The 22336-nt window shown below is 40.7% G+C and overlaps 1 protein-coding gene across 1 annotated transcript in view; it reads right to left on the reverse strand.

The window, feature by feature from the left end:
* The window catches only part of gcna (germ cell nuclear acidic peptidase), a 37682-nt gene that overhangs the window by 2181 nt on the left and 13165 nt on the right, over positions 1 to 22336 (reverse strand). The window contains exons 7-12 of the mRNA XM_080188212.1: positions 22025 to 22110; positions 20021 to 20404; positions 16033 to 16231; positions 9180 to 9315; positions 8956 to 9094; positions 4423 to 4627 (exon numbers count right to left, since the gene is read on the reverse strand). Coding sequence (XP_080044338.1) covers positions 4423 to 4627; positions 8956 to 9094; positions 9180 to 9315; positions 16033 to 16231; positions 20021 to 20404; positions 22025 to 22110 — 1149 coding nt within the window. The remainder of the gene's footprint in view (positions 1 to 4422; positions 4628 to 8955; positions 9095 to 9179; positions 9316 to 16032; positions 16232 to 20020; positions 20405 to 22024; positions 22111 to 22336) is intronic.

Consider the following 22336-nt stretch of genomic DNA (forward strand, 5'->3'; position numbering starts at 1 on the left):
GGAATGCAACTAAACAAACATTCTTAGAAACACATCTGTTAAAACAGAACCAATGCAAAACACTCTTCTATGCAAATGGTAGCTACCCTTTACATGAACTATGAGATTTCTTAGATTGTGTAGAAGGTTGAAGATAAAGGATAATATAATACATAATCATATAGGGTGATAACTTATTTCTGTCCAAGGAATGGTTTTTTGTTCGAGAACCTTGCGATTTACAGGATTATCCACATGGACCCATTTTATAGATCAGGAGATTGCTAAGACAATGCTGAGATATATAGTAAGAGGAGTATTTGGGGCCTTGAATGACAAGGAGGAACAGTAAGGGGCTGGTGCACATTGCTACCATGAAACACCTCAGCATTCTAGTTGGGCACATTTCAGTCTCCAGGACTAAATGTTGAGTTTAGCAACTTTAGATTGTGGCATTTTAAAAAAAAAATCCAATGTATGTATTGCCTCAACGTAAACATTGATAGAAAAGTAGAGGGAAGATAGGCTACATTATCATGGTTAGACCAGAGGGAGTACCTGTGTAGTCCTTGTAAAAGGACACAAGAACACTGGAGAGGGTGCAAATTAGATTTACAAGGAAGATACCAAAAATTCTCTAGTACATATCAGGAAAAGGTTTACTAGCTGGATCTCTTTTTTTCTTGACCAAAGGCTGAAGGGTAATTTAGTAGAAGTCTTTAAAATTATGAAATGTTTTGATAGTAGAGACAGAGAGAAAGTTTCCTCTTTTGGGAAGAGCATAGCTAGAGGTCATCAATATTAACAGTCACCAAGAAAATCAATTGGGAATTCAGGAGAAACTTCTTTACACAGTGGTAAGAATGTGGAACTTGTTACCAAAGAGTGCTTGAATCAAGTACTCTACAATTAAGTGCAAGTTAGACAAACATACGAGGGAGATAGGAATAGATGGTTACAAAGATAGATCGAGAAGACAAAGCATAAACTTTAGCATAGATTAGCTGGGCCAAATAACCTGTCTCTATGCCTTACATCCATTATGATCATATGTAAGCATTTATAAAGTTAAAACACAAGATCATGGTGTATCTCTCAAACAGCAACATCATGATCTCAAAATCAGACAGGTTGGTGCACGTCTTGAATAAAAAAATTCCCCAACTGAATTCTTTTATAAAGTCAGTTTTTGTGTGCTTTTTCAAATGGACAACAGCTCTTGCAGCGATTTCAAAGTAATGATGGCCATGGGGTGAGCTAGGCTGTCCTAGCTAACTTTAAAGCATTAGCAGTCCTAACAGAATACTTTCAACCAAGAGATTGTCAGTTAGTTAACACCACACCAGTGTCCCAAAAAAAAAGCCCAACATCAAATAAACTTCAAGATTCCAAAAAGATATAAATCTGGAGGTTACATATCAATTGACTCAAGAAAAGCTTCTTCTCTGCTGCCAGACTTTTGAATGGATCTACCTCACACGAAATTGATCTTTCTCTATGCCCTAGCTATGACTAACTACATTCTGTACTCCTTTCCTTCTCAATGAACAGTATGCTTTGACTATATAGCATGCAAGAAACAGTGCTTTTCATTGTATACTAACACATGTGACAATAATAAAATCAAAATCAATCATCTGGTGTACAACATTGAGGAGGGATACCATGTTGCACCGTGTTACCATTTTATGGAACTAAATTTGAGCAGTTACTGTCTGACCTCTAATATGAACTAGGCAACATCTTGCGCTGTCGACAATCAAGCCAGTGGTTGCAGAAAAAAAACTCCAACCCTCATCAAACCTGCCAACTGCTGGAACCTTGGAACTTTTGCCCCCCTACAATGCAGGTGGCCATTTGGCCCGTCGGTCTGCACTAACTTAGTATCTTAGCCAGGCCCTCTCTCCACCCTATCCCTGTAACCCCACACATTTTACCATGGCTAGTCCATCTAACCTACACATCTTGGGACACTAAAGAACAAGTCTGTACAGCTAATCTACCTATCGTGCAACTCTGGGAGGAAAGCCACACAGACATATGGAGTTCACATGTTCTTCATAATCAGTCACCCAAGCCCAAAATTGAACATGGGTCGCTGGCCCTGAGGCAACAGTGCTGACCACCTATTGTGCAAGTCCTGAGAAGGCAAAGCATTCTGCAATCAGCCAACCTTCCCTGGTGTGGCCAAACAGGCCAACTAAAATGGTAATTTATAAAGCACTCTGGGACACTTGGACAAGAACTAGAACAGCAGATTGCAGCCTAAAAGACAAACAGGCTGTAGCTCAGACAACTGAATACAAGGATATGGGCCATCTCCAGGACAAAGGAGACTTTCTGGTCAAACTGGGTTGTTTACCAGACATAGGCCCTTATTTGGGAGGGAGGTGTGTGTCCTACGTGCCCACAGCACCTACAGTCATGGGAAACACTCCCAGAGATTGGCATGGCAGCACCCGATTGGACTTTAATCAATCAGGGTGATCAAGTTCTGATCAATTGATTGGCAATGGCCAAAAGGGGCACAAAACCCAATAAGGTATAAAGGGTGCTGTGCAACCAAGAATCTCACTCTGACTCCACGAACGAGCTACAACAAGTGACCATCACCAGCAACGACCAGCACGAGGAGAGCCATCATATTCAAGAAAGGAGGAAGACCAGAGCCAGAATGCCAGACCAGACGCAGAGAACTACAGAAACCAGCACATAGATAAAGGCCAACATCTGCTTGGGTACTTGCCAGTCACACAAAGTCAAGTCAAGGTCTAGTATTGGACTTTAACTTTAATTTTTCTGTAAGATAACTTATTGCTGATTGGTGGGTGATTATTAATTGTGTGTGTTTTAAATAAATAGTTATACTAACAAGACGACTACTTGCAATTCTTTGTCCACCGTATAAGAGTTAAAACAGACTATGCAGCAGGCACAATATTTGGAAGCAAGATTTGATTTCAGATACCAAAGAGAAAATGCTGGAAAATCTCAGGTCTGGCAGCATATGTAAGGAGAGAAAAGAGCTGAAATTTCAAGTCCGGATGACTCTCTGTCAAAGCTTTGACAAAAGGCCATCTGGACTCAACATCAGCTCTTTTCTTTCCTTAGAGATGCTGCCAGACCTGCTGAGATTTTCCAGCATTTTCTCTTTGGTTTCAGTGGCAGGGACACATGTTCAATTTTGGCCTTGGGCGACTGATTATGGAGTTTGCACGTTCTCCATATATCTGTGTGGGTTTCCTCCCAGGGTTGCAGGATAGGTAGATTGGCCATACAGACTTGTTCTTTAGTGTCCCAAGATGTGTACATTAGGTGGACTAGACATGGTAAAATGTGTGGGGTTACAGGAATAGGGTAGAGAGAGGTGCAGATTCCAGCATCTGCAGCAATTTTCTTTTATTTGATTTCAGATTTTGGATACATGTAAAAGCATGCATTTTATTTGTGCCTTAAATCCTCTTCCTTTTTCCTTATCTTCCATTTAGTCAGACGACATTGCAAAAAACTTTTCTCATGCACATGCAAGCATGTACAAAAATAGAATCACAGATAAATCAACCATTTTATTTTCACCTTGCTTTGAGTTTCCTGAGCAAGTTAACAGAAGACTGGAACATTTCCAAATGCAAGAGTTGTGGAAAATAAGTCAGTATTTATAAAGGGAGAATTCCAAAATACACCTGTTGTTCCATTCATGGACAACAGGTAGAGACAGGGGAAATCAGGGCAATTTAAATTGACCCTCCCCCCCCTTCCCATCTGTGACAAGTTCCTAATTTGTAGGAGTGTTCCTTGGATGCTTGAAACCCTCCAGTACCTCAACAGTTCTTCCAAGATGCAAGTAGATTACCACATGGCAACATGGAGGTGCAGCAAGAAAGTAAATCAGCAGAATTCAATCCAGTTCAGAGATAAACCCGCAAATGTTCTTTTCTTCTTTTTAGCCCAAGGGCGTTTAAAACAAATAGTATCCAGATCACTGTCCTTGCTAAAACAGCTTGCACTTAAGCATCATATTTTAGACTGGTAAAATGCTCAAGACATTTTATAGGGGCATAACTAAACAAAGTTTCATAGCAATATTAGATGGCAAGACCAAAGGGTATTCTTAACAGGAGGAAAGCGCAAAGATTTTAAGATTGGGGCAGGGGTGATCAAAGACAGTCATCAATTGGGGAATATACAAGTGCCCAGAATTTGAGCAACTCAAATAACATGGCAAGTTAGAGCGCTGTAAAAAATTGGAGAAAGGGAGGTAGGGGCGCAAAGTGATTCAGGGAGAAGTGTGAAAATAAGCGATCAGCCAATGCAGCACAAACAGGGGCCACAGTTTGAGACCTTCCTCCTAATATCTCATTACATGCACGATTTGAAAGACAGCACCTCATCTCACGTTGGAGAATACTAGTTTAAAACACTGCAAATTTCTCATGTACTCACGTGTTTTTGCACTTGCTGCACTGGTACGTGTATTTATAATTTATTTCATACGTATGACAACGTGTAACCAGTGGTAATTCAGGGTGGATCAATATAGATTTCTGTGCATACAACTTCCAGAATGGTCCATGTCCATCACGCACATGATTAATAAGCCAGGTAGCAGCATGACACAGTTCATGAATCAATGTATCCCGTAGACGTTCTGCAAAGCAACGTTAGCAAATTAGCGATTTAGAGGGCAAATAAAAAGTCTTACATATGCTTTTATGAATTCTTTTAAGTTCAGCATACCTTAAATGTGTTAGAAATGGATTACCAGCATCAGTGCAATTTGTTTCTATATTGTCAGGAAGGGGAGCTAGTTTTAATTAATCGATGCTTGTATTGGCGGATGTTAAAAATAAGTTATAGATATAGATGTGCTTAATTTAGTGTTTCTGTGTAAGGGTAAAACTGTAATCAGCTTCATGTTAAACATAAGAACATAAGCGTGGCTGCAAGGTGACAGGGACTGGGAGCTGAATGTCCAGGGGTATCAAGTGTTTAGGAAGGATAGGCGAGAGGAAAAAGAGGGGGGTGTAGCTCTGCTGATTAAGGATAGCATCAGGGTGGTAGCAAGGGATGATTTAGGAACCAAAGAGCGGAAAGTGGAATCGTTGTGGGTGGAGATTAGGAACAGCAAAGGGAGGAAGACGCCGGTGGGTGTCATCTATAGGCCCCCGAAAAATGATCTGGAGGTGGGGCAGGCTGTTAACGCGCAATTAAGTGCGGCATGCAGGAATGGAACGGCCATAATTATGGGAGATTTCAATCTACATTTTGATTGGTCGACCCATGTTGGACACGGTGGGCTCGAGGAAGAGTTCTTGGAATGCTACCGGGATAGTTTTCTTGAACAGTGTGTGTTGGAGCCGACGAGGGAGCGAGCTATCTTGGATCTGGTGCTATGTAACGAGGCGGGTAGAATTAGGGACCTTACGGTGAAGGATCCTCTTGGGGAGAGCGATCATTGTATGGAGGAGTTTCTGGTGCAGATGGAGGAGGAGAAAGTGGGTTCCCGGACACGCGTCATTTGTTTGAACGGAGGGGAGTACGGTAGGATGAGAGAAGAATTGGCGAATGTTGACTGGGGGAGCGCGTTGGAAGGTAGGTCTGCTAAGGAGCAGTGGAGGATCTTTAAGGACATCTTTCTTGGTGCTCAGCAGAAATTTATTCCGATAGTTAAAAAGGACCGTGGGAGGAGAGGTAATAAACCGTGGATAACGAAGGAGGTGAAGTGTTAAATTAAAAGCAGAGGCGTTTAGAGTAGTAAGAGTAGTGGGCGAGAAGAGGATTGGGAGAGGTTTAAATGTCAACAAAGATTGACAAAGAAGTTGATAAAGAAGGGGAGGAGAAACTATGAAGCTGGGCTAGCGCTTAATATAAAAAAGGATAGCAAGAGTTTTTATAAATATATAAGGAAGAGGCTGGCTAGGGTGAACGTTGGACCCTTAGAAGATGAGAGGGGGGAACTTAGTGGTAGGGGATGGGGAAATGGCTGAGGTCTTGAATAACTTTTTTGTTTCGGTCTTCACGGACGAAGACATGAATAATTTGCCGGATGTTAGCGATGGAAAGGTGGTAGGACTGGAGGGTCTCAATGACATTATTGTTACTAGAGAGACGGTGCTCGACAGACTGGCGGGACTGATTGTGGACAAGTCCCCAGGACCGGATGGAATGCATCCGAGGGTTCTGAAAGACATGGCGGAGGTGATAGTGGATGCCTTAGTGGTTATTTTCCAAACGTCGCTGGATTCCGGGGAAGTGCCGGAAGATTGGAAAGCAGCTAATGTTACGCCGTTGTTTAAGAAGGGTGCCAGGCAAAAGGCAGGGAATTATAGGCCAGTTAGTTTAACATCTGTTGTAGGTAAAATGTTAGAATCCGTCATCAAGGAGGAAATAGCGAGGCATCTTAAGGGTAATTGCTTGATAGAGCAGACGCAGCACGGTTTCATTAAGGGGAAGTCGTGTCTGACAAATTTACTGGAGTTCTATGAGGATGTGTCTAGGGCGGTGGATAGAGGAGAGCCGGTGGATGTGGTCTTTCTTAATTTTCAGAAGGCGTTTGACAAAGTACCTCACAAGAGGTTATTGCAGAAGGTAAGGGGGCATGGAGTTGGGGGTAGGGTGTTAGCGTGGATAGAGGATTGGTTGTCAAATAGGAGGCAGAGAGTGGGGGTCAATGGGTGCTATTCGGATTGGCGGTTGGTGACTAGTGGAGTGCCCCAGGGGTCGGTGCTGGGGCCTCAGCTATTTACCATTTATATAGATGATCTGGAGGAGGGAACCAAGTGTAGGGTGTCGAAATTTGCTGATGACACCAAGATTGGTGGAACGGCAAACTGCGCGGACGGTGTGGAGAGTCTGCAGAAGGATCTAGATAGGCTGGGCGAATGGGCCAGGAAATGGCAAATGGAATTTAACGTTGGCAAGTGTGAGGTGGTCCACTTTGGTAGGAATAATGGTAGGAGGGACTATTACTTATGTGGCGAAAAACCGCAGCAGGCGACGGTGCAGAGGGACCTCGGGGTCCTTGTGCATGAGTCGCAAAAACCCAGCCTGCAGGTGCAGCAGGTGGTCAGGAAGGCGAATGGGATGCTGGCCTTCATAGCGAGGGGGATTGAATATAAAAGTAGGGAGGTCTTGCTGCGGCTGTATAGGGTGTTGGTGAGGCCGCAGCTGGAGTACTGTGTGCAGTTTTGGTCGCCGTACTTATGCAAGGATATTTTGGCCTTGGAGGGAGTGCAGAGGAGGTTTACTAGGCTGATACCGGAGTTGAGGGGGTTGAGCTATGGAGGAGAGGCTGAATAAACTGGGCTTGTACTCGTTAGAGTTTAGAAGAATGAGGGGAGATCTCATTGAGACGTATAAGATGATGAATGGGATGGATAGGATAGAGGTGGAGAGACTCTTCCCGCTCAGAAAGGACAGTAGGACTAGGGGGCACAGCCTCAAGATAAAGGGGGGGCGGTTTAGAACGGAGTTGAGGAGGAACTTCTTCACTCAAAGGGTGGTGAATCTCTGGAATTCTCTGCCCGTTGAGGTGGTGGAGGCTGCCTCGCTAAATATTTTTAAGACGCGGGTTGATGGGTTTTTGATAAGCGAGGGGATTAAGGGTTATGGGGAGAGGGTGGGAATGTGGAACTGAGCCACGACAGATCAGCCATGATCTTATTGAATGGCGGGGCCGGCTCGAAGGGCTAGAGGCGTTTGCAGGTATGGAAGTTTTTGGCTTCAAACTGTGTCTATTGGAGCCGAGTGTGTTTATCATATGAAAAGTAAACACAAACTTGAAGAAAGAATGGGCTGCTTAGCAGTCAGGACCATCGTTTAGGTAAAAAAAAACCTGTGTTTAATTTAACTGTACCCAGACAGAAGAGACTTAACAGTGAGAGGGGGAAAAAATAGCACTGAGCCCTGCCAGAAGCAGGAAAGCCATACAATAGAGTAATGAGTAAGAATGCAAATCCCAGAAACTAAATGACAGTTAGTTCTTGAAACTAGAGAATGAAGAAGTTCCCAGGAAAACTAAAGTAAAAACAAACAAGAGAAACTACAATGGGAGTAGGATAATTTTAGTTGAAGTTAAAGTAGTTCTTGGAAGAGCTGAGCTGATCTGATAAGGCTAACTCAGAGAAAAGCCATATATCTGAAACAATTACGGTTAGGTATCCTTAATTCCAGTTTCTGAAAAAATAGTATTCAGCTGGGGACTGAGTGCCTGCAAGATTGAGAGATCTTGAAATGCACATGGCTAGTCAAGATAAAGCAATATTGAAAGCAGTTGGAAATCTTTGACCCTTGCTAAAACAGTTGAAGAAAAGTATTGCTTGAAAGATTTTAAAGCATATCCTTTTGAGAGTGGAGTTTGGGAGAAGACATCGATAATGTTGATTGGCATCTACATCTTTAGCTTCAGAATGGAATGTTGGCTATCTGTAGTTAGCCTGAGAGTTACAGGACCTGTGTATCTGCCAAGAATATTATAGCACAAGATTTGCATAACCCATGTCATCCTGGAAATCTGTGTACATTTTTGAAGTAGGAGCAAAGGAGCATTGTATTATAATACAATATTTTATGATTATTATTTTTTTTGATGTTAAAAGCCAATTGGCAGTCTGGTGACTCCATTCCCCCACGTTTTCTAAAGAAAGAAAAAGTTACGATCTATTGAGCCAAGTTCCATCCTGGGAACTTCCATCCAGTAGTACCAGGACTGTAATAACATAAATAGGGTTTTGTCCAGTCATTATATTTGAGTTAATGCCCTGGAAAAGTGGCACTAACTAGAGTTTAAGTTAAAGAACTTAAGGGAACTAGAGGGGAAAAAGTAAACAATTAAGACTGAATGTGTCATCCTAATCAGCATTCCACTCCTTCCAATTTCTGAGTATTCAATGTTACATCAAAATCGGGAGACTAGCACCACCTAAAATGCCAAATGAAAATGTTGTTCCTTCAATTTCGGGTTAATTTTGTTCTCACCAGCTGAATCACAAACTTTTTCTGAAAGTTCAATTCTGGCGTAACGTTGGAGAGTACCGTCCCGTTTCTGTCCAGTAACGCAATATCCAGCTGTTTTTCGCATTTTCTTATTCCATGTGATGGCCATCTTCTCTGGAAGCTGTAAATCATACAGAATATCAATAACATCAAATCCTGCAGGAGCTGATTGACTGACCACCAATTATAGGATCAAAAAGTTTTACCTTCTGCTGAAAGATACTCTTATTGTATAAATCATAGAGTTCTTGAGTTAATTCCTTCCGATTCTGTTTGAAATTTTTTACATACTTTGATGAGCTCAGAGTCAGATCCTGAAGGAAGCAGCCAGGCGTTAGGCATCTGATGAGAGATATAAAACAGTAATAAAGGAATTTTAATTAGAGTGGCAAAACCCCTCAAAAAGGTAGTCATTAAAAAAATTAACATAGTTTCATGCATCAGGAGTTTCTGAACTAATTTGGAGGATATTTGCTAGGCGTCAGTTGGGAGAGAAATCACTAATTGCATGCTGCATTTCTTTCAGGGAAACCGTTTAAACAAGGAATGGGTGTTGTACCAGCCTGCTTGACATGGTCTTCAGAGTTTGTTTTAAGGGTTAAATTTTAATCTGATGCTTTATTCCCCCCAGCAACTTCCCTTAACTAAAAATTATTCCATGTGTTATGTTCTATTCCAGCTTTAAAACAGAGGTATACAAGCTCAGAGAACAGCTCCAGCTAATTATTTAAATAGCTTGCTTAAACTGATTTGCAGAAGCTTGAATCGGTTGCTTTAATTATATAAACACGCCTTCCTTGGTGTTGTTTCATCTACACTAAGTTTCAAGTAAATAGTTTGTTTAAAGTGCAAGGGCAGGAAAGGGCTCCTTTCTTCTTAAGCCTCCAGTACTTAACAACAATTCACGAAAGCTGACTGGGAGTAACTAGTAAGTTATTCTACATAATATAATTGTGATTAAGTTCTTAAAAGGTACAGTGAAGCAGGTCAGCTCGGTCCAGTCAAACGTACATACTGTGGTACGTGTGAAGTCATGGAGGTGTTATGTCCCCTAGACAAACATACGTGCAGGAGGCATCACTAGCTGCAGAAGCTTAACCTCAGTTTCAGAAATTTAGCAGCAGCTGGAGTCACAGGTACATCCACATAGATAGCATGTTTAGGTAGAAGGTCATACTGCAAGTCAGGAGCAGCAGGCAAACAAACAAATCCAGACAGGTAATGCAGGAGTCCCATATCTATTTTGTTTGCCAATCATTTATTTATTTTGGATACTGGTGAAGGCCATGGTTCCTCAGGGGAATGCAGCCACAGCCAAATCTATGGCATCACACATGGCTCAGCTGGATAGGAGGAAGGAAGGACAGTGGAAGAGTACGAGTGATAGGGGATTCAATAATGAGGGGTGCAGAAAGGAATTTCTGTGGCAGTAAAAGTAACTTCAAGACAGTGTGTTGCCTCCCCTTTTTAATTCATTCATGGGACATGGGCATCACTTGCTGGCCAACATTTATCACCATCCCTAGTTGCCCTTGAGGTGGTGGTGGTGGTGAGCTGCCTTCTTGAATCATTGCAGTCCATGTTCAGTGGGTTGACCCACAATGCCGCTAGGGAGGAAATTCCAGGACTTTGACCCAGCGACTGTGAAGGAAGCTTTATATTTCCAACCAAGACAACAAGTGGCTTGGAGAGGAACTTGCAGGTGGCGATGTTCCCATTTATTTGCTGCCCTTGTTCTTCTAGATGAAAGTGGTCATGGGTTTGGAAGGTGCTGTCTAAGGATCTTTGTGAATTAGTATCGGGGTCAGAGTCAAAGAGGTGAGGAGTAGCTGCAAGAAATTCCTCTGGGGGAGGAAGAACAGCCAGAGGAAATGGTCCACATTTGTCCAAATGACATAGGTAGGAAGTGGGATGAGGCCCTAAAAGCAGATTTTAGGAAGATTTTAAGAAGCAGGGTTTCAAGTGCAATAATCTTAGGATTATTCCAAGTGCCATGTGCTAATGAGCTAAGATAAAGGATTGATCATTTGAGCACATGGAGAATTGGTGTAGGAGGAAGGGCATCAGATCTGATGCATTAGACTGGTCCTGGGGCGAGTGAACAAATTACAGCTCAACAGGACCGTGACTCTCATCCTCACAGATTTGCTAGTGTTGTTGGGGAGAGTTTAAGCTAACTCATCAGCAGAATAAGAACCTGAGGGACCTTTCAAACTGGAAGAACATAAAACTGGTAACAAGAAGCCAGAAAGGAGTAAGCAAAATTAGAAAACATGCAGAACAAAGGCTTAGAAATGCAGAATAAAGGGCACTATTAGCAAGGTAGATTCTACAAAAAAAAATATAAAAAGAGGTAAATGGGTACGGTCAATTACATTACAGAAACATGGATCATCATGACTGGGAACTGAATATTCAGCATTTAGGAAGGGCAGGCAAAAAGTAAAATAATGGTGATGTTGCGTTGATAAGGGATGGTATCAGTGCATAAATAAGCAAAGATTACAGATCAAAAGAACAAAATTTGGAATCTGTTTGGATAGAGCTAAGAAACAGCAAGGGACAGCAAACATTGATTGGAGTCATTTATAGGCTAAACAGTAGTGATGTGGGGCATGGTATTAATCAACAGATTAAAGAATTATAGGTAGTACAGTAATCATGAGTGACTTCAATCTGGGGTTAGGATGTTAAATCTGAACAAAGGAAATTATGAAGGCAAGAGGGGCAAACTGGCAGAGGTGCATTGGGAAAAGACAGTAAAAAGTATGACAGCACTTAGACATGGGTAGTCTTTAAGGAGTTAAATTGTTTACAGCAATTGTACATTCTAGTAGCTGCACATTCCATCAAGGCACAAAAAAACCCAAAAATTAAAGTCTGTCAACTATGACTAACAAAGGATTGTATATGATTAAAAGTAAAGACCTATAAAGTTGCCAAAAAAAAAGCCCGAGGATTGAAAGGATTTTAGAATGCAGCAAAGGAAAAAACAGATAAAGACAATAGAATGAACGTAAATTAGCAAAAGCCTCCCAAAAATTGTAGAAGTTCCTATAGGTATGTAAAAAGGAAAGGTTTGGCTAAAACAAATGTGGGTCCAATACAGGCGGTGTCAGGAGAATTTATAATGGGGAATAGAGAAATGGCAGAGAAGCAAAATCAGTAGTGTCTGTTTTCATTGAGGGAAAAAAGAGATCTCCCAGAAGTGGCGATCTTAGGGACGAGGAGAACGTAATTAGTGTAAGCAAGGTGGTTATATTGAATAAATTAACAGCACTGATGATTGATAAAACCTCAGGATTTGATATTTTACATGCCAGAATGCTGAAACAGGCAGTTAAGGAGATAGTGGGTGCATTGGTGATCATCTTCCAAAATTCTAGATTCTAGAACAGTTCTTCCAGATTCGAAAGTAGCAAATGTCACCCCACTATTTAAGACCAGAGGAAAAGGGAGAGAAAATAAAAGGAAAAACAGGCGCAATAGCCTGACATTAGGAAAAATGCTAGAATCTATAAATAATTATAATGCTATAAGTGGACACTTCGGTAATAATGATTTGAGTATAGCTAACATTGGCAACCACATTTGACAAACTAGTTCATTTTGTTTTGAGGATGCTACTAACAGAATTGATAAAGGGAAACAATGAACATGGTAGATTTGAGATTTTTAAACCCCACAGGAGGTTTGGTTAACTCAATTAAAATACATAGGAAAGGAGGTAATATACTGGGATTGATTAAGGATTTATTCATAGGCAAAAAACAAAAGGAATAAATGGGTCACACTCACATTGGCAGGAAAGAAATTGGAATATTGCAAAGATTGTTACTTAGGCTCCAACTGTTCATTAATATGTATCAATGATTTGGACATAGTGGAGTCAAATTCACAGAAGCTAGATGGAAGTGTGTGTTGTGTGGGTAAAGCAAATCTGAAGATTGCGAGTAGGCAAGAACATGGCAGATGAAATACACTGTGGAAAAACGTGAGGTTATCCACCAAGAAATTGGAAACTGTAGGCATACAAAAGGACCTAGGTGTCCTTGTCAATATACCACTTAAAACTAACAGGTTCAGCAAGCAGCTAGAAAGGCTAATGTCATGGCATGTAAGCATTTATTACAGAAGGATCTGAGTACAACTGGTGCAATGCTTTGCTTCAATTGTATAGAACCTTGAATAGACCATACCTGGAGTAGTGTGCGCCGTTTTGGTCCCCTTGTGTTAGAAAGGATATTATTGCCAGAGGGAGTGTAGTTAAGGTTCACCAGACTGGTTCTTGGATGGCAGGATGATTCTATGAAGGAGACTGGGCCTGTACTTTCTCAATGAGGTGATCTCATTGAAAGTTACAAAATATTTAAAAGGAATAGATAGGGGAGATCAAGGGCCACAATTTCAGTGTAAGAGGGGAATCATTTGGGACAAATTAGGAGAATTTGTTTTAAGAGGATGGTGAACATTTGAAATTCTCCACCCCAGGAGAGCTGTGCAAGATCAGTCATTTAGATCTGTCATTTAGAAATTGACAGGTTTCTAAATATCAATGACAGCAGGGGCATGAGGGAGGGAAAAAAATCTATGATCAACTATGATCATATTGAATGGTGGAGCTGGCTCAATGAACTGAGTGGCCTACTCCTGTTCCTTCACTGCCAACTGGTTAGTTATGTGTGCATCATCTAAAACTACAAGACAGCAATAGCCCTCAACCTCCTGGGTTCCAAACAGGAATCTGGATGGGGAGACTCAACCTGATAACATGTAGGGGAGCACATATCTGACTTACAGCTGGTATGGAGTGTTAAAATACCCAAGCTACTTACTATTAAAATGCATAATAGTTTCATAAAACATGCAGGAATGTACAATTCCATAAAATTGTGTCATGTGAGATATACAATGAACTTAAGGATATTCATTCTTTTAAATGAACACTAGATTACAGCACAGGATATAGTACGAACGATACTGTGATTTGTAACTTGCAGTTGAGTTAGGAAAATGATGCATCAATAAGAAATAGGTCTTGGCAACCTAAATAGGGTTAATTAAAAAAAGCAACATGGCTGACAAAATGCAGAGCAGGAGGAAAGATGTGTGGGTAGCAAAGCAGGTAGAAGTGCAGGAGAACAAGCAAGGAATAGAGTAAAATGGGGAATTAAATCAGAAAGTGAAACAAAGCCTCAAGGCAGTAAGAAAGCAGGCCACTGAAATTATTAGCAAAAAACAATTGACAATTTGGTCAGGAACCACACGCGCTACAATACTGGAGTAAAAAAAGATTCAAAAACCAAGTAAAATCAAGATCAAAAATAAACTTGGGATAAAATAAATAATTAGATAAAAAGGGAAGTTGATATGAGGACAGCCGTCCTGAAGAGGTGCTATTGACATGTGAATTAGCAGTGTTTACCCAAGTGAGTAGGGACTAACAATGGTGTCTGAAACTCAATGGGAGAGGTGAGTTCAAAGCGGAAGGAAAAGAATTCAATTCACATCTATACGCTAAAAGCATGGTCCAAGTTGTGTTCATGAGATAGAATAACATTAAAGGGAAAAGTATATCCATAGCAAGTTAATAGTATTAATAGTACAGCAGAAATAAGAAAAGAGGTACACAGCTGGGAAGTTGCTTCTACCATAGCCATGACCAGCTGGAAAAGTAGGTTTGCTCATAATTAAGTTGGTGCTGAAAAGCTGCTGTTTTAAAAACTTTCAAAGAAGAAATGCTACACAAAGAATCCCGACTGTGCAGAAGTCAGTCATTTGACCCACTGAGTCTGCACCAATTCAGAGAGTACCTTGCCAAGATCCTCGCACCACCAATTGAAGTACTGGAGGATAACTTTCAGGTGGTAACTATCTGCTGGATTTAGCTTAGGAGTTATATAAAATTAGCTGATGTTTGGGAAAGGGGCATTTCAGAGATCAGGAAAGCAGACAGCTGGGAAGGGGAGACTAACTACATAAAAGGTTATTATCTATATATCATTTTGTAGTTAAGTGTACTGTGGTAGTGTATGGTCGTCTGCCTTGTTGCATGCTTTATTTAAATTAATAATTATTCATTGATTGCAACAAAACCAAACTGTTCCTCACTGGTTTGCATTCCTTTCTCATATTATACCAAACTGAAAATATACACCACTAAGAATCAGTCTTCCAAGTTACCCTTCTGGGTTTTGGGATATCCCTGCATTTAACATCAATAGAGTTTGTAACACATGGCAGAAAGCCTCCAGGTCCATATGCCAGGTGTTCTGGTTGGCAAAGAATAGCAAAAGTAAGCAATCAAGTCAGTCAGGAAATTAAGAATGGATATGCCCTGGGAAATAAGATCAGCAAATTTACATAAGCCTTGAGGGCAAAGAGTGGAACACAGTAAAAGGGAAAAAGAGAAATAGAGCAGTTGACAGTGTAAAAAGCAGCAGACATACAAAGGCAAAACCATCATCCTTGACAGGAGGCATAAACACAAAATTTAAGCTAGTATTTAAGAGTTGCACTGTCAAAGAAGTCAAATCTACAGTCCAAGACAAAAATAGAAAAGTTAACCTGCGAAAAGGAAAACCAAAATGATGGAACGAAAGAAAGTTGCAAGTGAATCAGAAACACTCCCTATACCAAGGGGCCATGACTTACAATCTCTTTGTGACAACGATTGTTGATTTTGGAAATTGCGACTATAAATGTTCACATAAAAATGCCTTATCCATATAACAATGCTCTGAAAGAATAAAGTGTAACATGCACAATAGTTTTAAAATACTAGTAATTTCCTCATTGTTCTGGCAGTGAATGAGTACACTTATAGACGAGACTAACATTTATCCAATAAGTATTGGCCGGATACATTATCTTGGTTTGCTTCAAAGATGCTGCCACACCTGTTGGAGCATCTCCAATAAATTTATTGCAAAGATTCATAAGCTCATTTACTTCAGAAAGCCAGAGTCTGAAATTTATAACAAAATTAAGATGTTGACAGCATCTCAGTGGCAACTTTACTGAAAAGCATTTACAAGGCAACCTTATAAGAATACATACTTTCGCAATATGCGATGTTCAGAGTGAGACTCGAAAGCACTGGAAATCTTGAAGTCTGATACTTGACTCAATGAAGTCACGTCACATAAAACACCTTTCATTGGTTTAGATCCCTGGGGAGACATTGGAAAAAAACTCTTGGCGGCGGGTTTGTGTTTTTTCCCCAACCTGTTGTTACAGGGTCTCCGTTTCACTGGTTCTACAGAGAAAAGAAATAAGGCCAAAGAAATTTATTTGCTCAAAAGTCAGTCTTTTTGCAATTTCTGAAATATAAACATTTCTCCATCATTTCTACATCATCCAGAAACCCCCAACACTGACTCCAAAAAGTAGGTTCCCAAATAAAGTATGCATGCAATCCCTCACCACATTTTTGTTCACACAGACTTAGAACATTCCAGTGGTGCAGCTACTGGGGTACCTATCTTAATTCAACTGGAGGTGGATCTTCCCTGTTCTGCCACAATTTTAATCTCAAAAGTTTATGTCCTCCAAGACAAGCCCATATTGCTTTTGCAAATGAGGCGTGCCTCACTGGCCCATGAAAAGGTAGTGCTGACCTGCCTTGAATCACTGCAGTGTTTGTGATGTGGGTTGGCACAGTGCTGTTAAAGAACATGGTTCAGAATTTCAATGTAACAGCGAAAAAAGTGATACATTTCTCAGGCAGAATAGAATGCGATTCTGAGGAGAACTTACAAGTGGTGATGCACATCCTATCCTTAGCGTTCTAAATGGTAGAGGTCCCAGGTTTGAAGCTGTCAGAGCAGCCTAGAGGAGTTGCTGAAGTGCATTTTGTGGATCAGTGGTTCTCAACCACTGTGCCATGGCACACAGCCTGCAAGTGTGCCATGGCTAGCTGCCAGAACATCTTGTTGAGTGCAGTGCTGGCAGCAGAGGGCATACAGGCAGAAACTGGATGAAAGCAGTTGCCAGGCCTGGCCTGGGAGTGCAGAACTGACTGGCGGGTACATCGAATAAAAAAAAAGAGAAACCCAGATTCATCCCTCAACTTCCAAATGATTAAATGATCCAAGTGCGTGGAAGCAAAGCAACATAAGAGTCAAACAGTTTAAAAGTGAGAGGAACCACCACCTGCTGTCCATGTGTGATTCATAAAAACTGGTTTGTTTTCTGAATTTGTAGACACATCCTTACCAGGAATCAAAAGCCCTGCTTTGTAATTCCCAGAAGTAAACACTAACTGTACTAATTCAAATTAGAAGCTCCCATTAGTTTGTGCTGCTTTAAGGTAGGGGAAAAGTGAATAAGTGATGGGACTCCTGTTTGAACTCGGGTGCTATTCCTAGGTTACAGGTTAACCTGCTCCATGCAATTCCAACATCTGCATTTGCATTTTCCTTTCCATCCTTACAATTTGCAGTGAGCTTTTTTTTTAAATAAAGGAGGATTGTGACAAGAAATTGAAAGATTTATTTCTCGGAGTTTGGTTTGAAGTAGGAGTAGTGTGAAGGGTCCTCCTTGCAGACCCTGTTAACCTGAGAAAACCCAATTGGGAAAAATGACTGGGTCTCTTTTGCAAAAGGCAATTGCAGGTCTGGCAATTGATCATTGGACCAGCACACTTGAGTAGTAAGAACAACCAAGCCACCCTAAGACATGGGTTGAGGTGGTGATGTACTTGAATAGTTACTTAGTTTACATGTTTTCTTTACAGTGAAAAAAAGCGGGAAACACTGGTCAGCACTCACCAGTGAAAAGGCTCCCTGGTAAAGACAAACTTTTGTGCACGTTTAATTCTGAGTTGCATCATTTCCATGCACTTGGACCAATCGGTTTAACCATTTGGAAAGTTGTGAGAGTCTGGGTTATTCTGTTGCTTATATTCAATTCACCTGCCCACCAGTCGATCTATAAGATTTCTGAGGTGGAGCTCCCAGGCCAGGCAGCTGCTCGTCTTCCAGTCCCCATAAGCCCACCCTCTGCCACCCTTGTGCAGCCACTGACCATAATCATTAGAGATGCATGTGTGACATTTATGAGCAATCGATACAGCTGGAAAAAAGTGCATCGTGGAATTGTCTCATTGAAGCGTGCCATGTTACTCAAAAAGTTGGGAACCATGGTTGTTAATGACACACGCTGCATCTATCATGCCAGTGACTGAGGCGTGCCAACAGGCAGCTTTAACCCAGGAGCTAAGCTTCAAGTGATGTTGGAGTGGCATTCATCCAGGAAAAGTGTCTTATAGAGGGAAGCCAGAAAGAGGAGCTATCTCATCAAAAAAAAATCAAGATTGACGAAGGGAATGCAATGCAAAATGAATGTATGCATTTTAAGAAAGTATCTGATGAAGTACCATACAAAAGGCTAGTTAACAAAATTGAGGCTCGTTGCAAAAGAAGGTCAGTGTCAAATTAAGAAAACTCAGCAAGTCATTATAAATAGTATTTTTTCCAGACTACAGAATGGTATATAAATGATGTTTCATGGTCATCGTTAGGGCTACTTTGCATATAAAAATGACACTCCTATTGGAAGAGTAAAATTTGCCAATTTAGGGATGTGGCAAACAGGGGAGATGATACCAATTATATGTAATAGGACGTAGATGTCCTGTACTTCCTCAGTGCCGGAGTGTGGCGGCTAGGGGATTTTCAATAGCTTTGTTCCAGTGTTGGTGTAAGCCTACTTGTGACTATTAGATAGGCTAACAGAGTGGGCAGAAAAGTGGCAATTGTTAAGTGTTACAAAGTAGAAAGATGAAAAATTCAGATGCAATATGGACTAAATGAGTTCTGAAGATGTATGGGAACAAAAGATCTGGACATTCATGTGCATAAGTCTTTGAAGACAACAGGACATATTGCAAGAGTAGTTAATAAAGCATGTAGGATCATGAACTTCATAGAGATATGGTGAATCTATACAAAACTCAAACCCTTTTTTTTAAAAAAATGCAGCAATCATAATGACCTGGAACATACTGCCTGTGTTGATGGTAGGAGCAGAGATGATCAAGGATTTCAAAAGAAATTTGGATGGGTGCTTGAGAGAAATATACTTGTCTACTGAGATAAAGTGAAGGAAACACGATTGTGCTATAGGAAATTGGCATGGATTAAAATGTGCTGTAGGTAATTAAGTTCCCCAAGCCAGAGTGCATTCTGTGCCCTTGCTACCCTTGGTGGCATTCAATGCGAAGGATAATGATTCATCAGTTGATGAAGGGTGCTATGCAGTAATCAGAAGATTTCCTTGCTTGATTTTGGTCCGATAACATGAGGTTTTGCAGGTTTCCCGGGTCAATTAAGGACTCTGAGGGTCATTCCCTTTGGACTGTATACCACTACGAGACGACCTCCAGTCAATCTGTCTTCCAAGTGAAGGTGATGAAAGAGACTAACGTATTACAAGGTATCACTTCACAAGTATGGCTGCGTCAGACTGTTGCTCGACTAGTGGAACAATTCTCAATTGTGGCACAAACGCCCAGATATTAGTGAGGAAACCTTTGCAGGGTGCACTGGACTGTGTGAGCACTTGTAGCGGCCAACGCATGCCTGTCGCTCTCTTTTTTCTTAATTGACAGAACCGCATTGTTGTCAGCTTGTAATTGCATGTAGGACAGACCCAAGTAGGAACAACAAAATTTCCTCCTCTTAAAGTCTAAGAGGATAATGGGTTTCTATGATAATCTGGCGATTTATTAGTCACCATTATCAAGATTAAGTTCTTAATTCCAGGTTTGTTTAATTAATTGAAGTTGCCCTGGTTTCTATAACATTACCAATATGCTATTTTTCCCCCACACAATAGGTCACTAACCATTAAGCTAGTATGAAACAATAGTCAGTCAGAGAAGATTTGTTACATCTAGCTGGTGATCACAATAAATAATGCAAGGCCATGAAAGGATTACAATCATGGACATGGGTGTGCAAGATAGCCAACCTGCACACATTCACAAACATGCTTACATAGATAAGGGATGAGGAACAGTGAATGGAGCTCATCAGAAGCTTACCAGTGACAGCCATTTGTCTTCCATTCAACTTGCTGCTAGTCGGAGCTGGAGTTCTGGGAGTTTTGTTTTTAATCCCTTGAAATACAGACTCAAACTCATCACTTGATGTATCTGAAGGATCTGACATTTCACTCAATTGCTTGGAGTGAGTGAGATTATTGGAGCCATTACCAGCTTCTGAACCCATGCCCAAAGCGCAAGAACCATGCCATCGAGATTTCTTTTCCTTCCGTTTATCCAACAGCTGATCTCTTTGCATATTTTTAATAAAATAGTCTTCACAATTATTTAATTCTGATTTTGATGTAGATGGTATAGTATGGATGGCTTCCACAGAATGCTTATTTGCTGGTTCATGGCTTTGCCAGATGGGTTCATGTTGTTCTAAGAGTCAGAAGACAAGAACGTAATTTTAACCCCTGATTACAGCATCAGATTGTCTCCTCAAACTCAAATACTATTTCCGAGCAGTAAACCAAACATAAAATCTTAAGCCATTATAAATTTTATTGCCATCTTCCACATAACACTCCTGAAACTTTCTTCATATCAACCCAGAAACTCAAACAATCCCTGGTAGATTAAGACAGAAAAATAATTGAAGTGGTGGGCTATATGCTTACTCTCTCCTATCTTCCCCATGAGCATTCTTTTCTCTGGAGACAAGAACATATTTTTCCCCTAGAATCCTGGGAAAAACTTTTATTCAAAAGTCACAATGGCTGGCTTCTCAGCTCAAATCATACAAGCTGCACACACTCGATAATATGAGAAGTAGCAGTGAGGCTCTTAACTAGCCTCCAGTGTACAAAACAAAGGCATAGCCAGATCCAAAGCTGAACTGCAATCGATTAAAAAAGACTACAGGAAGAGAGAGGGGATTTAATGAACAATAGCCTAGGAAATCCCCAGGCATAGCTACATCCATACAAATTATGATCAAGTCATTTTCCCTTTGAATCTGCTATACCATTTAGTAAAATCATGGCTGATCTGATTTTAATCTCAAGTACACACCCCTGCCTAGCCCTATAATCCTCCACCACCTTATTTATCAAGAATCTATTTCCTCTGTCTTAAAGATATTCAAAAACCCCGCCTCAAATGCTCAGAGTAAGAGAATTCTGAAGTCCCACAACCATCAGAAAAAGCATTTCCCCATCTCTATCATAAATGGGCTCTGATGAAGGGTCATTCATACTCTAAACACTAGCTCTATTTTCTCTCCATAGATGCTGGCAGACCTGCTGAGATTTTCCAGCATTTCCTGTTTTTGTCCCCTCAGGATCCTACTTTGCCCAATCAAGCTGCCTCCTACTCAACTCCAGCAGATATAAGCCCAATTTTTCCCAAAAAGCAACCTGTCAATTTCTTCTCTGAACTGCCAAATGCAATTACATCTCCCTTCAAAGAAGGATACCAACACCATACACAACACTCCAGATGTGGTCTGACCAATATCCTGAACAACTGAAGCATAACCTCTCCTCTCGAGCACTCAATTTTCCCACAACAAATTACAGCATTCCATTAGCTTTGTTAGCCACTTGCTACACCTGCAAACCAACCCTACGATTTAGGATTAGGACACCCATAATCTCTCATATTCTAGAGAAATATACCTTGCTTTTCCCATTCATCCCATAAAAATGAACTACCTTACATCAGAATTCCTACAGTGCAGAAGGCAGCTACTTGGCCCAAAGTGTGCACTGACCTCCAAAACAGCATTTTAACCAGCCAGCATCACCAGCAGATCTATCAACCATACAAGGGACAGAGGGAAAAGTTTGGTCACAAGGTCAAAAGAAAAATTGAATAAATGCCAAAAAATGTTTTAAAACTAAGGAAAACTAATTATCTGTGCCATTCTGGTAGCCTCCACTGAATGGAGTGCACTGTAAAATAAAAAAATTCTTATGGGAAAGATGCTTCTTCAAATATTAGAAATTGCTGTATCAAACAGATGACATAATTTTAATCTTCATTTTCAAGTTTACTTACCATTATCACTACTGTTCTCTGATACCACAATCCCATTTATATCCAATTCATCTACAGACGAGTCACTCACTATAAAATCTTTAAGGCTGTATAGAAAATCTCATTACTATATGGAAATCAAAAAGCAAAGCATGAAATTACAAAATATACAACCATGTGCCCTGATGCCACACAATAGTTACTCCTGCCAACAACCAATAATTAGACACTGAAGAGATTGCACTGGAAGAGCAGGCATCATTCATTTGCCTTCTACCTCTTCATGTACTCAATTTACTGCTTTCCATACTAGAAACAAAACTTTGGCTAATC

This window comes from Carcharhinus amblyrhynchos, chromosome 4 (assembly GCF_965287045.1).
Source record: "Carcharhinus amblyrhynchos chromosome 4, sCarAmb.v2.hapA, whole genome shotgun sequence".
Taxonomy (NCBI): Eukaryota; Metazoa; Chordata; class Chondrichthyes; order Carcharhiniformes; family Carcharhinidae; genus Carcharhinus; species Carcharhinus amblyrhynchos.